The sequence below is a fragment of the Notolabrus celidotus genome, chromosome 12 (genome assembly GCF_009762535.1).
Source record: "Notolabrus celidotus isolate fNotCel1 chromosome 12, fNotCel1.pri, whole genome shotgun sequence".
In the NCBI taxonomy this organism is placed as follows: Eukaryota; Metazoa; Chordata; class Actinopteri; order Labriformes; family Labridae; genus Notolabrus; species Notolabrus celidotus.
The window spans coordinates 31,608,716-31,622,566 of NC_048283.1; the positions used below are offsets into that span (position 1 = coordinate 31,608,716).

Consider the following 13,851-nt stretch of genomic DNA (forward strand, 5'->3'; position numbering starts at 1 on the left):
GTAGAATCCTTGTACCATGGTTCTGGCATGTGTACACAATCTCTCATGTATTTTTCTATTTCTATTTACTTATTTCTAACCAACTATGAATATCTGCCTTCTTCAATCTGAAAGAGGTTCTCCACCTGAGCAGACCTGTATGCCAGCCCTTCCTCTGTGTGTTTTTCTGTAGGGGTGTATGTGCTTTGGATGCCCAAGCACTAGATGGAATCCATTGTTGTCCTTCACTATTCCTATAATGATGCAAGGCTTCTCATAAAGGCACAGGAGCAATATTTGAAAGATGTGGGTATGTAGACATTTATACGCAGCAAATGGAGCTTTTCAGTTTTTGTAGTACAAGATGACGTCCACTGGCTGTTCTGAAAATGTAATCAGTCCTTGAGAGAAACAGGTGCAGCTGAATGCTTCTGTGTGGCCTGTTTGTCCAGCTTATGTATTAAACATGCATTGCATTCAATATAACCAACACTCCCAATAGACTGATCATAATGTAGTGGTGTGGTATATATTTGTCCTTTCTAGGACTTCCTTTATAATGCTGTAGATTGAATACAGCAGTAGAGCAGATATATGACTACTGGTAAATAGAGCTGGGCGATATTGGGAAAATATGTTATCACAATAGAAATGTTCATATTGGTCGATATCGATAATTACACAATAAACATCTAATCATTATTTCATTTAAATTTAAAGGCAGATTTTTAGTTTGTATCTGGATTTAGTTTTCTGATGAACTTCTGGAATCCATCATTTCTGATGCTTCTAACAGGAAGCAGGTCTTTAATGTAAGATGAGATTATTGTGAAGTTTTAGTTTGTAGATTCTTATTTTTCTCAGATAATTTCCATAATTTGGTTTAAATTTACAACAAATATATATCAAATTGTGTACTGTGTATCAGTTTATAGAGTACTGTTTGGAGTTGTGCTCTCTCCTGTAAGGTTACTAAGGGTTATGGGTGGAGTGATGTTGTTTCCCACAGTGCAGTGAATGCATCACGTTTATTCACAATGGTTGTGGTAGACATTAAACGTGTTAGAAATGCACAGCAGAAGTTGTCTCTCTGCTCTTCCTTTACCCACATCCTGAAATATATTTGATGAAGTGTATTAAGTTAATATTTAACTCAGAGTCGACTCAGTGTCAGACTAACAACTCTGCTTTGAGCTGGTAGGTTTTTAGTTTTCTTCAGTGTCGCTGTCGCTCGTTGGTTGCGTTTCCATTCTGTTCCAAACGTCTTTAAGTCTTCTTCTTCTGTCTAATGTGTGATGGCAACTAGCATTTAAGGCACATTAGAGCCCCTCCCTTTCTAGTGGTTGGGGGTGTAATTAAAGGTATAAATATATCACATTTTTATCCAACATTTCTCATACTTACATAGAGAAAAATTATATCACGATAATTGTTGTTATCAAATTATTGCCCAGCCCTACTGGTAATCATGTTTTCAGTATTATCATCATGACATGACAGATACAAAAGTATCACAAATCAGAAGACACATGTTGTGTTAATGCACCATGTATTCACATTCAGCATGGAATCATTTGGGCCACTGAAATAAAGCCCAAGCTAGTTTATAACTACTTTCAATTAAGTGTTAATTCATCAGCAACTGAGAGTTTATCTAGTGCAACAGCTAAGAGAACAGTGGCTGGATGTTTAAAGGACAGCTCTTCTGCTACCTGGGATTTAGTTGGATTGGACAATTTGCTACAAGCTCAGGCACTGTGTAAAACATGCCTACCAGCAGACAGCCAGGAACTTAAACTGCAAATATACACACCCAAAAACAATTGACTTCAAATCCTGGTGTTATTTCAGTGTTGAATAATGTAAATTCCCAGTTAACTAAATCAAACCAACCTGATATAAAACTGAGGTGCCCATGAGGGACTGGGTAAATACTTAATTGTGTAATTAAATTGTGTGTTTATGGGCCCTCACTAGCCTAAATACAAGCTGGGACACTCATTGGCACCAGATAGAGAGTGTGGTGCTGACCATCCAACCAAACTCAAGCTTGGCACGACTCCGAGCCCGGACCAGACTCGTTCCACTTGCAGGGGGGAGGAGGAGGAGGAGGAACAGACAGGCTGTGGAGTACTCAGCTGGTAGAGCAAAATGCACGTGCACACATGGAAACATACATACGTTCACACAAAACTGGGCTCAATAGAGATCCAGAGATCCAGAGTCGCACATAAACACTCAAACTGGCCTTCAATCTAAGCCAGAAAGCCTTATTAACCTTCCTGTCACCACAAACATATGAAGAAAGAAAGTGAAAGAGAAATGGAATATTGCTCTTAGACCCCACAGGCCAAGGGCAGACCAAACCCATTGGATGTGACAAGAGCTTGCAGTGACAGGTGAGAATGATAAGCTACACTCACAGTGAAAGGTCACTAAAATGAAAAAATGACTCAGTAAACAAGATCAGTTCTTGACCCTGTACTATTGGTCCAAAGCTTTAGACCTGAATGAATGTAGATGAGTTGCTATGTGGAGGAGTGTATTAGAGGAAATGTTTGAGATTGCAGGCCAGATCAGAATGGTGGTGGAGTCACATACAAGTGAGCCGGGAAAAAACTGAATATCATGGCAAAGTTAACTTTTATTTCATTATTTAATATACAAACGTAAACTTTCACATAATTTCTATTTACTGGATATACAATTATATATATATATATATATATATATATATATATATATATATATATATATATATATATATATATATATATATATATATATATACATATATATACACATATATATATACATACACATATATACATATATATATATGCATGGTCATAGAGTGAAGACTCAGGCTACAACATGTGGATTTACTGCAACAGGACGACTGAACAGAATCAGATTTTGGACTCAGTGTCCAGTTTTCTTGTTCTTATTGAGAAAACTAAGCATTTAAGCGATCAGAATTCACATCGAAACATGCATTAAACTTAAAACACCTCCACTCAGCGAGTGACGAGAGAGCAGAGTATAATGCAGATAGCGCCTTCTACTGTTTAAAAATAATATCAAGACACAAATTATGTTGAATCGGTTTAATCCACCCTTATTTGTATCGTTTTTTTAACGACTTGCGATATATCCTTACGCCCCTAATATGTATACTTTCTATTTTGGTGATTTTGGCTTAAAGCTCGTAAATTAGAAATCCAGCATCTCAAAGTATCAGATTGTTTTTTTAAAACCAACCGATCACAGGATCTTACTTGGTTGGGGCTTCCTTACAACAAACTGCTGTATCAAGGAAATGGAAATGGCTTGGGGGCGATTAACACTGCTGAGGTGCTATAGAAGTCCAGGTATACATACAAGTAAATAAACATGCGCTCCTCAATGTGCCTCGCTTCGCTTGTTTGCCCTAATTATGGATGGTTCTCACGTGTCTGTTCTACAGGTTTCTAGTGTTCGGCTTATCAGAAAACTATTAACATTTACTTAAATAGATACTAGCTTATTCAAATACAAGAGCATCAAAAACTGATGGCTTCTTATCACTCAGTCCACATACAGAGGTGGTTTTCAACATTCCACATTAGTCTTAAAGTGTGTACGCTCACGTGTGCTGGGTCACATTAAAGACCGCCCACTCTCCCAGTCTCCAATGCAATGATCACATGGAGGAACAGACCATCTTGACTGTTTTTTAGTATCAATTGTCTCCATAGTGTCTTTTCTTTCTAGATCTCTCATGACACTCCAGCACTACAGCCAGGTGTGAAAGAAAATAAAGCGGATATTGTGTACAAATTGATTCACTGAGAAACACTACACTGGCTGTATCGATGAGATGGCCCGTGTCATACTGTGATCCACGAGCAGAGTCCGTAATAACAGCACTGCGAGGAAACAGATGATCGGGATCTGTCTGTCATGCTCCATCTCTGACTCCATAAGAGACACAATCTTCCCTTTATTTCTGCAAACAGCTTAAATACATAAACTAATGACACGATCAGGACAAGTAACCCATTGACTAACTGATTCAATGTTCCTCTGCTGTGTCTCTTTACACAGTGGATGATTTCTTTTAAATGTATTTTCATGCCTCATGTAATAAAGCAAAAGTCTGATACTATATCAGTTGTGCAGTCTGTGATCACTCGCTTAGTTCAGCTGCTCATGCAGTGAAAAAGAGCCAGCCTATATTATTTCATGTTTTTTAAAGTCCAATGAATGTGAATGGGGCTCCATGCTAATTTGCATCTGAAGTAGGAAAGTGAGATCTGATCATAAGTGGTCACTTGAGAGCAATGGTGGATGCAAAGTGTGAACACTCATACTGAAAGCTTTGCCACTTGAGACTTGATCACTAGAAACTTCATGCTGATGCATGGATGCAAGAGTGAGGGATTGCAACAGAAGAAACACTGCCTGTAACTTGATGCTACTTTTGTTACTAAAGGCGTTTTACGACCAGATGAACTTTACCCCGGAACTACGTGTGTTTCGACCGGTGGACCCAGGGTCTAAATTTAGCTCAGGGGTAGATAATCTCCCCCCTAAAAAGCCCCTGCTAGGGGGGTAGTACTTTTCAAAGGTCCCGGGGCTTTCGGGGGGCAGGGCCTGCAATGCTGAACATGTCTGATTGGTAGATTAACCGCAGTGTTTTTATTCTGCCTGCCGACCACAATAACATCACACACATCTGTGATTCACTTGATTTCTCTTTCTTTCATTAGTTTTTATTTGTTCTATCTTTTTTGTATGTGTGTGTACTTTTCAAAAGAAGAAGCTGTGATTCTCTTGATTTAGCAGCTTGTAACAGTAGTCTTCTCTCAGCCTACCGCGAATGCATCTCTCCCGGTGTTACGGTTTTAAAAGTGACCCTGTAAACTGGAGACCTTCAGCTGAACGTGTCAGTGTTTGTGGAGTTTACACAGCTGTTGAAACACAGAGGGAGTTCCTGGGAATGCAAACTAGTTTAGTTTTTATTAAGATTTCAAAATATCCTCATCAGATATTTAATGATGGTCTAAAGACGTTTATGAGGGATGCATCCGGCTGAAAGACTCCAGTTAACAGGGTCGCTGTTTAAACCAAAACACCGGCCGATCTCTGCCACAGCCTTTTGAGTTCAAAAGGATTTTAAAGCCGTGTTGAAACGTCTTTGCTACTCGCGCTTATCTCCCCTCACGTGTTGATTCAGTGAATCCATCTGTGATGAAATATAGCACCATCTAAAACAGCACCAGCTGAGTCTCTTCATGCTAACAGGCTAACTGTTGTGTTGCTCATAGTGATACCTGCCTGTCCGTCTGCTTCTATGGTGTCATCTGTGTTGAATGGCATTCCTCGTTGTTTTACTGCCCTCTACTGGTCTGGTGGTGTAGTGCATTTACTATTTATCTTCTCCATACGTCACTGGCCTGATTTACACAATCCACCCGGGACTTCAGCCCGCGGTTGAAACGCAGACAACAATGGGGGCACAGGAACCTTTTAGTTCAGGGGAAAGTAGTTCTGGGGTCTAAAAGACCCCGGAACTCTAGGTTGAAATGCACCTTAATATAACGTATGTGTGGCCAACATGAATCACATTTTTTTTCTATAAGAACATGTTGGTACAAATGCAAGAAAGGACTTGTAATTTGAAAAGCACACCAGAAGCTTCAATGTACTCTCTTTTCCAGCCTGTGACTCATTCTACAGACACAGACATTAATATTGCTGATAGAATGTCATTATGACTTTCTGCAGGTCATTTTCACAGACTATTTCTGTTGAGAACTGCGAACAGCACACTGGCAAAATAGGTGAGCCTCTTACATCTCCAGATGTTCAGCATTTGAACAGTGCACTGAGTGCCACAGGCAAGCCGAAATGAAATTGAAGAGTTTCTGCAACCATCACGCACCTCTGCTTCTCAGGCTGGTATAGATAAAGAGATTACTTTTTCCTTTTAATTATGAATAGAATGTTTAGTCATTAAAATGTAATATTTATGCTGTGCATTTCACGTTTCCAGAGTGCAAGGTGGTGTCTCCATGAGGGGGCATCTTTTTGTTTCAAAGCACTGATTGACATTAAATTCACTACAAAAGGTTACAGCTGTTTATTTGCACAAGCTGTCTTAATGTCCAAAACAGGTAGGCATTGGTCTTAATAAAAGTAGTTGTATTAGTGTAAAATATGCAGAGGGGGTATTGAGGCTTACTGTCATATATCTCTTTAATCAAATTCATGTCAGTGGAACAGATTAACCCTACTTGAGATTGGTCACGAATGAATGCATAAAGGTGTGTTCAATGTTTACTGTCTGAATGCACAATTGCCTGCATGTGTTCGGCAGACTGAGGTGGTACCAGGTGAGGTGGCTATTCACATACACACATTCCTCCACACACACGCACATGCACACGCACACACACAGAGGCCTTTCTGATGAAAGCTAGGTACCAGAATAACTGTCAAAGCAGCACCAGAGATGTACCCACTCATCCAATGTCAAATGCCCTGGTCACCCACCTGCACTACTAAACAGTAAAACACCCCCCACTCGCAAGCGCCAGACACACACACACACGGACCCAACCAGCAGTGTACCATGAGCAAACGAGAACCTAGCCAACCAAACATTCACACTGTACATAGAAAAGAACAAAAGCACAGTTTGATTCACACATGAAGAGCTGTTTCTGCCTGCTACCTTCCTCTGGATCAAATATGACACAGGTGGCACACCAGCGTGGCAAGTAGCAGAAAAGGTTACAAAAAGCTAGGTTCAAGTGCCACAGAGCCCACAGTGGGGTTTAAATGTGTTGAGCGCCAGAGAGGAACTAGGATTTTAACGATTCCAAAAATTGGCCTTTGATTTGGTCGAGGCAGATGGCTGTCTAACATGAGTCTGGTTCTGCTCGAGGTTTCTGCCTGTTAAAGGAAGTTTTTCCTCGCCGCTGTAACTAGCTAAATACTACGAGGTGCAATGCTCATGGTGGATTAAGGTGCGGTCCGACTGAGTCTTACCCTGTTTTGGTGTTGGGTCTCTGTTAATTTCAAAAAATAATTTAACATAGAGTGGTCTTGACCTCCTATGTTTGTAAAAGAGACTTGAGATGACGTTTGTTGTGATTTGGCGCTATACAAATAAAGATTGATTGATGTGTTGTGTCCACAAAGTAGTGCAAAAAAAACTAGCAGGCTTTCTAACGGCAAAGAAAACCGCTGACAATTTTCTAAACAGGGTGTAAACTGTTACCGACGTTAGTGTTTGGGTTGAAGTAATTTAAAGTTGGCTAAATTGTGTGTTCGTATTAACCCTGTCTGCAGCAAAAGATAGTGTCCTTTTATGCTGCTTCACCATCTTAACTCAGAGGAGGTAAAAGCTGGAAATGTCACAGTATTAAACACTTGTGTTACAGGATTGAGTTACATTACCTCAGAGACAGTGAATATAGCAGATTATTTGTCACCAACCCCCTTCTGTCAGATTGACACTGATCACAATCATCAACAATTATGAAGTTGACAGAATCCATCCTAGCAAAGCAGAATTTTCAATAAAAGTAATGTATAGACCAAATATGTAATATTACCACTCATTTATCTCTCTGTTTCAGTGCTTTGTTTTAATTAGCAGCACACACTCTCCTTACCTCCCCTTTATTTCATGTTTCCATCACTGCTCTCTCTTCGTCTCGCAGCAACTTTGCATTGAAAAGACGACATTAGATCTGAGATATTTCAAAAGTGTTGGTATTTTTTTGATACTATCAAAAGTAAAAATAACAGATTGTATCATTTTAAATCACACTGTATTGAAAAGCATCCAAGTATCAAAAATGATAGCAACCATAAGTGAGACCAGGTGTTAGCTGGGTTTAGCTGATAAAAGTAGATACTGATGTCTGCTGGATTGAAGACAGGTAAAAGCTTTGGCTCATGGGTTGTAGTGAACTGTTGCTGTGATGATGCAGTATTTCAATTCTCACATAGCACAGTTTGTCATAACTGACCCTGGTATAAATACTGGACTGCAGAATTAGAAGTCAGTGGCTGTTTTTAAAACCGCCTGCTACCACCGAGAAATGTAGTAGGTACTGCATACTGCGTTTGAAGGTAGTCTGTAGTATGACTGTTCTGTTGGATCTGTTCTGCAGGTAGCTGGGACAGGCGTAGCTTTTCCTGTTTCAGAAAGCGTAAGTAAACAACAGCCAAGCTGATCGAGAAACTGCTTCTTTAACAACACTTATGATTACTACATACTGAATTTTGGCCAAATCAGTACGTACTGCAAGTATAGTAGACGGTTTTGAAAGCAGCCGTGTGGTTACATACTAACAGATGTGTGACAAGGAACCTTACTTCTGGCAGAGCTGATTGAAGAGAACCTTAGGACTGACTGGGCCTTTCCCGGCCTCTTTCATGCTGTGTAGGAAAAGAAACATGGCGGAAGTCAGCGGCTCAGGACTGGACAGCGATACCATCAACGGGTTCTGGAATATCAAAACAGCAGATCAAAATACATATATTATATTTTTAGTTTGTAATTTCTTAATACATACACAAATACAACTTTACATTTGACAATGTTATTTTAGTAAAAGTTATATAGTTATAGTTTTGGGCACATCAGAGCTGATTTTGTTTATTTACTCATAAAAAAAAGAGTCTGCTATTTCCTGAATAAAGTCACAAGTATGATAAGAAATCAATTGGTTTTCATTTACATTTTCACCGATGCTTGCAAATTGTATTTATTAGTCTCTTTCTGAATTAAAGTGAATGATTGTTAAATCAACACATCAGCATTATAATATCAGAATCAGTGTGTTTTGTATTTGTTCAATCCACTGCATTGTCTGAAGAGAACTTTCAGAGTAGAAAAGATGGCCAGTAAACTAAATGGCCAGTAAACTCTACCAGATTGGACTCAGCAGGGGGACTGATCCTCAGCTTGTACCCTTTCTCCTTCACTTCCTGAATGAGGTCGATGAGCATGTGTGTCTGAGACAGGTTCTGTAGGGATGACAGACATATTTTGAGATGTTTGATGAACCATTTTCCACTCATACATTTACAGAATTGAGTATCCACATGTATTGTTCAGATATGTCAAAGGATGAAGGAGTGGTAAGAAATTATATACCATTATAGGAACTCAGTTGATTATCAAACCGGTTATATTTAATGATTTTACTGATCATCAAATGAAAAGACCCAGCAACAATTTTGGGGACAAGAACAGACGAAAAAAAAAGGTTAAGCATATTCAAAAAAATGTGAAACTGTATCCATACTTAAACCCAGCAAACCCTGCAGTCAATTAAAAAACCCTCATGAAAAAAATTGCCCAATTTAGTAGAATTTAGGAAACTTGTGAGTGCATTATTCTGCAAGAGCATTTCAAATCTATCCCTGATCTGTGGCTCTGAAATACAGAGAAGATCCTTGGCGATGAGATAGCCTGAAGCTGTCATTGTCCTTTCATTTTCGAGAAACATCCTTTCCTTCCATTTCAAGGGATATTTGTTTTGTCACATCCTGCGTATGAAGACAGTTGCTATGGAAAGCACACAATGGAGCTGGCATTGTGAACACAGACACAGCTCCTCCTCAGACAATTACCTGTTTTGGACAGAAAGATTGCAATTTTCAAGGAGACAATACAAACAGACAGGGACAGCTAACTCAAATTTCAATCAACAAGGAAGGCCCTTGGTGTGATTAACAAAATGTCGGAAAATAAAGCTTCATTGTTGGAGAGGCCTGCCAGTTTGCAGTCACCATGACCGACCAGAGAAAGACGAGGAAGTCTCTATAATGGTGTTGTGTGGCGAACATGCTCTGCACCAACTGAGTGCCACTCATGTAAGGACAGGTGAACGTGCACAAGCCAGCCAGCATTCACTGTTGCAATGAATTCACTTCAAAGTGACCTCTAGGCATAGTCTGTTTACACTTACTGTCATTTTAATGATGTATTTTGTTAATATAGACCAGACTGATAAGAAGCAGCACTTAAAGGAGTTAATGCATTGTGAGAGAATCCCTAATCAAAATGTCATGACAGAATGGAAACACTGTTGACATTTTATGCTACCACAGGACCTGTTGGAAAAGAGCAATAACGGACGGCTCGTCGACTGTAAGGACCACACTTTTCAGAGATTTGATCATGCCTCAAATCTAAAATGGTTTTTAATTATTCTTCTTCTGTACTCCAACCTAAAATAATTATTCTGACAAAAAGTCTTATGTCTCATGCTTGTTATACCAACCTGCATTACAGCATTGAAGAAGCAGGTGTTACCGAGGTTGTTAATGCCTTTGACGGGGACCAGGGTGCTGTTAATGGCGGGACTTTTGCCTTTGGGTGGGTCACTGTTGTCTGATGGTTCTTCTTGAAGCTTGATGATCTTGGGTGATGCACCTAGAGCGCATTAAAAAAACAAAAAAAAAACAGGTCAGTGACATCAAGGAAGGAAAAACTACAAAAAAGTATGTTAATTAAGATTAAATGAATTAAAGATAAAGTACAAGCCAGATGTAGATTAGTAGATTGTTTTAATCTGATACTGATGAACTGAAAGTTGGGAAGGGGAAAAGCTAATCATTCAATTTAGGGGGATTAGTTGTGGTACATATGAAGGTAGTGTTAGATTCAGGTAACAGGCTGTCCTCCATCTGGAATGCTGAAAACTGAAAATTCTGTCCTCTCTGACTTGGGGGATGGTGAAGTATTTATGGCCACAGGAAGTGTAATATTTAAGATACAGAGGTCATCTAGAGCTCTAATTGAAGCTTACAAAGTTGGGCAGTTTTTGAAATACAAATGAGGCAGTGACATTGACCATATGAAGATTAAAAGTGACCATTTCACATGAGCTTTCATCCAACAGATGTTATTTTTATAGTCTTGTTGTGTATTTTGTGGATGATATTTAAAATGTAAGATCAGCAAGCACCAGAATCTTATTTTGCCACTTCCCCCTATGTGTAAGGATACTCTATGCCAAATTTCATACTTGGATATCAAAGAATGTAATTTTAACACCTTGTTTTCTGGATTTACATTATCATGCCAGGAGCATTTTTCAAAAAAGGTGTTTTTGGCCCCTAAAGACCAAACGGCCTCGAGTTGAGAGTGTTCATTATCATCTTGAGATGGCTCAAGGTATAGGCTAACTAGAAATACTAGTGGAAAAAAGGAAGCAAAACTCATCCTGAGGGCTGGGCCTGGCTCCCGGCCTAATTCTTTGAATATGTTCATTTTAGAACCAGTTATGCAGTTCTGTGGCTTATTGCCAATCTTTGGTAGTCCAGCTTAGACTCAGAGCCGAGATGATGGCTGAGTTGGCGACTTGGTCGAGATTGCGGCTGAAAATCAGCCTTGAAGTTGGAAATTTTCAGTATCCATTAAATTAGGATTGCGGCTTGATACATAAAAAAAATAGGTTCAGCCTTGAAGCGAGACTGGGGATGGGAGCAGGGTGCTGAGATGGCAGCTGGAAGGAAAGCAGGGTCATTTGGGAAAGCAGATGACAGCTGTAGAAGTTTCCGCTGGTTGGGGGCTGGGGTTGGAGAGATGGCTCTCTAGAGCCAGCTGTTACTCCTGATCATCAATGAAAACTAACCTTAAACAGAAACTGAGGCACAGATGGTAGGAGTCTAATAGTGACATACAGATAGTCTGCTGGGGACAGGCTACAGTAGTTAGTAAAGCTGAGTGAGCTGATGGCGAGGCAGCAGATAAAACAAAACAAAGGCTGATATAATTCATTAGCACTAACATGGAACAGATGTGACAAAGCTAGTGATTCTCTACATTGTAAGAAACCCTGATATTACAACAGAAGGGTTCAAAGACCTCATGTAGATGCAGCTTTTTAAATCAGTAAGAATCTTAACCAAGGTTTCATCAGAAGTTTCCTGAAGATCTTCTCAGCAAACAGCAGCAGAGGTTAAGAGGTTTATGTGCAACATGTAATGGATGTTGACACAAAGTTTATCACCACAGAGTAGGGTCTTAAACCCAGACCATCAGCTGTTTTAGTGTCCTGTTCTAAACAAGCTTGAAGGGATGCTGAGTGGACATGAGAAGATTTCCTCTTCTCTCTGAAAATATGATTTTACAATTTTGGAGCTGCCTGTAAAGAACCTTGAAGCTTCTTTACAGAACTACAATTGTTAAAAAACTGAAAAACCTTTTTGTAGATTTCATTCATATCTGCTGGGATTTTAAATGTTCCTTGAGAGTCACTGCCGTAGACGTCCTGCTGCTGTGGCGTTCCAGACTCCAGCTGCTACGGATGTGCCGGACTAAAGCGGCAACATCTACTACTACTATTACTACTACTACTACTATTCGTCTCATCACTATCATCTCCCTATCTCTCTTCATCTCCTCTATCCCTCTTTCCAACCCCAACTCGGTCGAGAAAGATGGCTGTCTAACATGAGTCTGGTTCTGCTCGAGGTTTCTGCCTGTTAAAGGAAGTTTTTCCTTGCCGCTGTAACTTGCTAAATTCTTTCCAAAGAGGCTCTTTGAGCTGTATTTCTGCCATCACGGTAAATGATCTTCTTTATTATTGACCACAAGTTCTCAGTCGGGTTGAGATCAGGTGAGCAGGCAGGTCAGTTCATGAGGCGATCCTCTTTAAAGCCCTGAGATGCCATCCTGTCCTGGAAATAACGTGAGGCATGTGCATGTGCATTGTGCTCATGCATGAACACGAGCGTCTTTTTCACTTTAGCTGAATGTCTTTTCCTCCATGCAGGAAAATACAAAAGAGGATCACCTCATGAACTGGCCTGCCTGCTTATCCGATCTCAACCTGACTGAGAACTTGAGGTCAATAATAACGGAGATAATTCACAGTAATGGCAAGAAATACAGCTCAAAGAGCCTCTTGGGAAAGCCACACAAGGTACAGCTCACAGAGTCATCAGAGAAGTCATCAGAAACTAAATCAGTTTACAGTGACCTCTGACCCACACTGAAAGAAAAGGAGGTTATATTGGACATTTGAGAAACACTTTAGATTTGAAATGTTTCAAAGACATTAACAGTTTTATTTTGTACACAAATGTAAAGAAAACTGTTGTTTTTGTTGAAGTTTGAATACAGTTGTAGTAAATATTATTATTCTCAATCAATAGAACGTTTAAAATGGTGCCTAGTGTTCAATTTTCACAAGTTATATGCTCTTATCACCAACTTGCATAATAATTTGGCACGCTCATTTCTGCAGATTCTGCATTTATTTAAAAATACAGCCAACGTAATTTGAAAAGCATCATTTTAACCACACAGTTGAAGAAATATATCCACTATCTGACTTCTTGACAAATTTGAGAACGACCGTTAACATAGTTTTTAACATATTCATAAAAATACTCACGTGCCTAATAATTGTGCACACAGTGTAGAGAGGTCTAGACCTGCTCTGTTTGTAAAAGCATCTTGAGATAACGTTTGTGGTGATTTGATTGATTGATTGATATATAACAGTCAAAATGATGGCCTTTTTGGTAACATTATGTTGTGTTTTCGTGAATGGTTGATGGTCAGATTTCAGAGATCTGCAGGGGATTTGATGCACTGCATAGCCACATAACATATAATAAATGCAAGTAGGAGGAATAATATCTCAACTACACACATGACTGCTGTACATTAACAATGATTAAAAAAGCGATATTATTTTCTTAAAGAATTAAACAAGTTTTACATTGTATGTTAAATGAAACTACAAGGTTTGTTGTTAAAAGATACACCAGGAAAAAAGTACAAATTCTTCAGGCCTATAGGTAGAAAAAAAAATCAACCTTGAGGCCAGTGAGCACAAAAAGATTTTGGTC

The 13,851-nt window shown here is 39.3% G+C and overlaps 1 protein-coding gene across 1 annotated transcript in view; it reads right to left on the minus strand.

Moving 5' to 3' along the window:
* Nucleotides 1-13,851, minus strand: part of usp45 (ubiquitin specific peptidase 45) — a 49,620-nt gene that overhangs the window by 20,583 nt on the left and 15,186 nt on the right. The window contains exons 6-8 of the mRNA XM_034698563.1: nucleotides 10,269-10,420; nucleotides 8,911-9,006; nucleotides 8,353-8,483 (exon numbers count right to left, since the gene is read on the minus strand). Coding sequence (XP_034554454.1) covers nucleotides 8,353-8,483; nucleotides 8,911-9,006; nucleotides 10,269-10,420 — 379 coding nt within the window. The remainder of the gene's footprint in view (nucleotides 1-8,352; nucleotides 8,484-8,910; nucleotides 9,007-10,268; nucleotides 10,421-13,851) is intronic.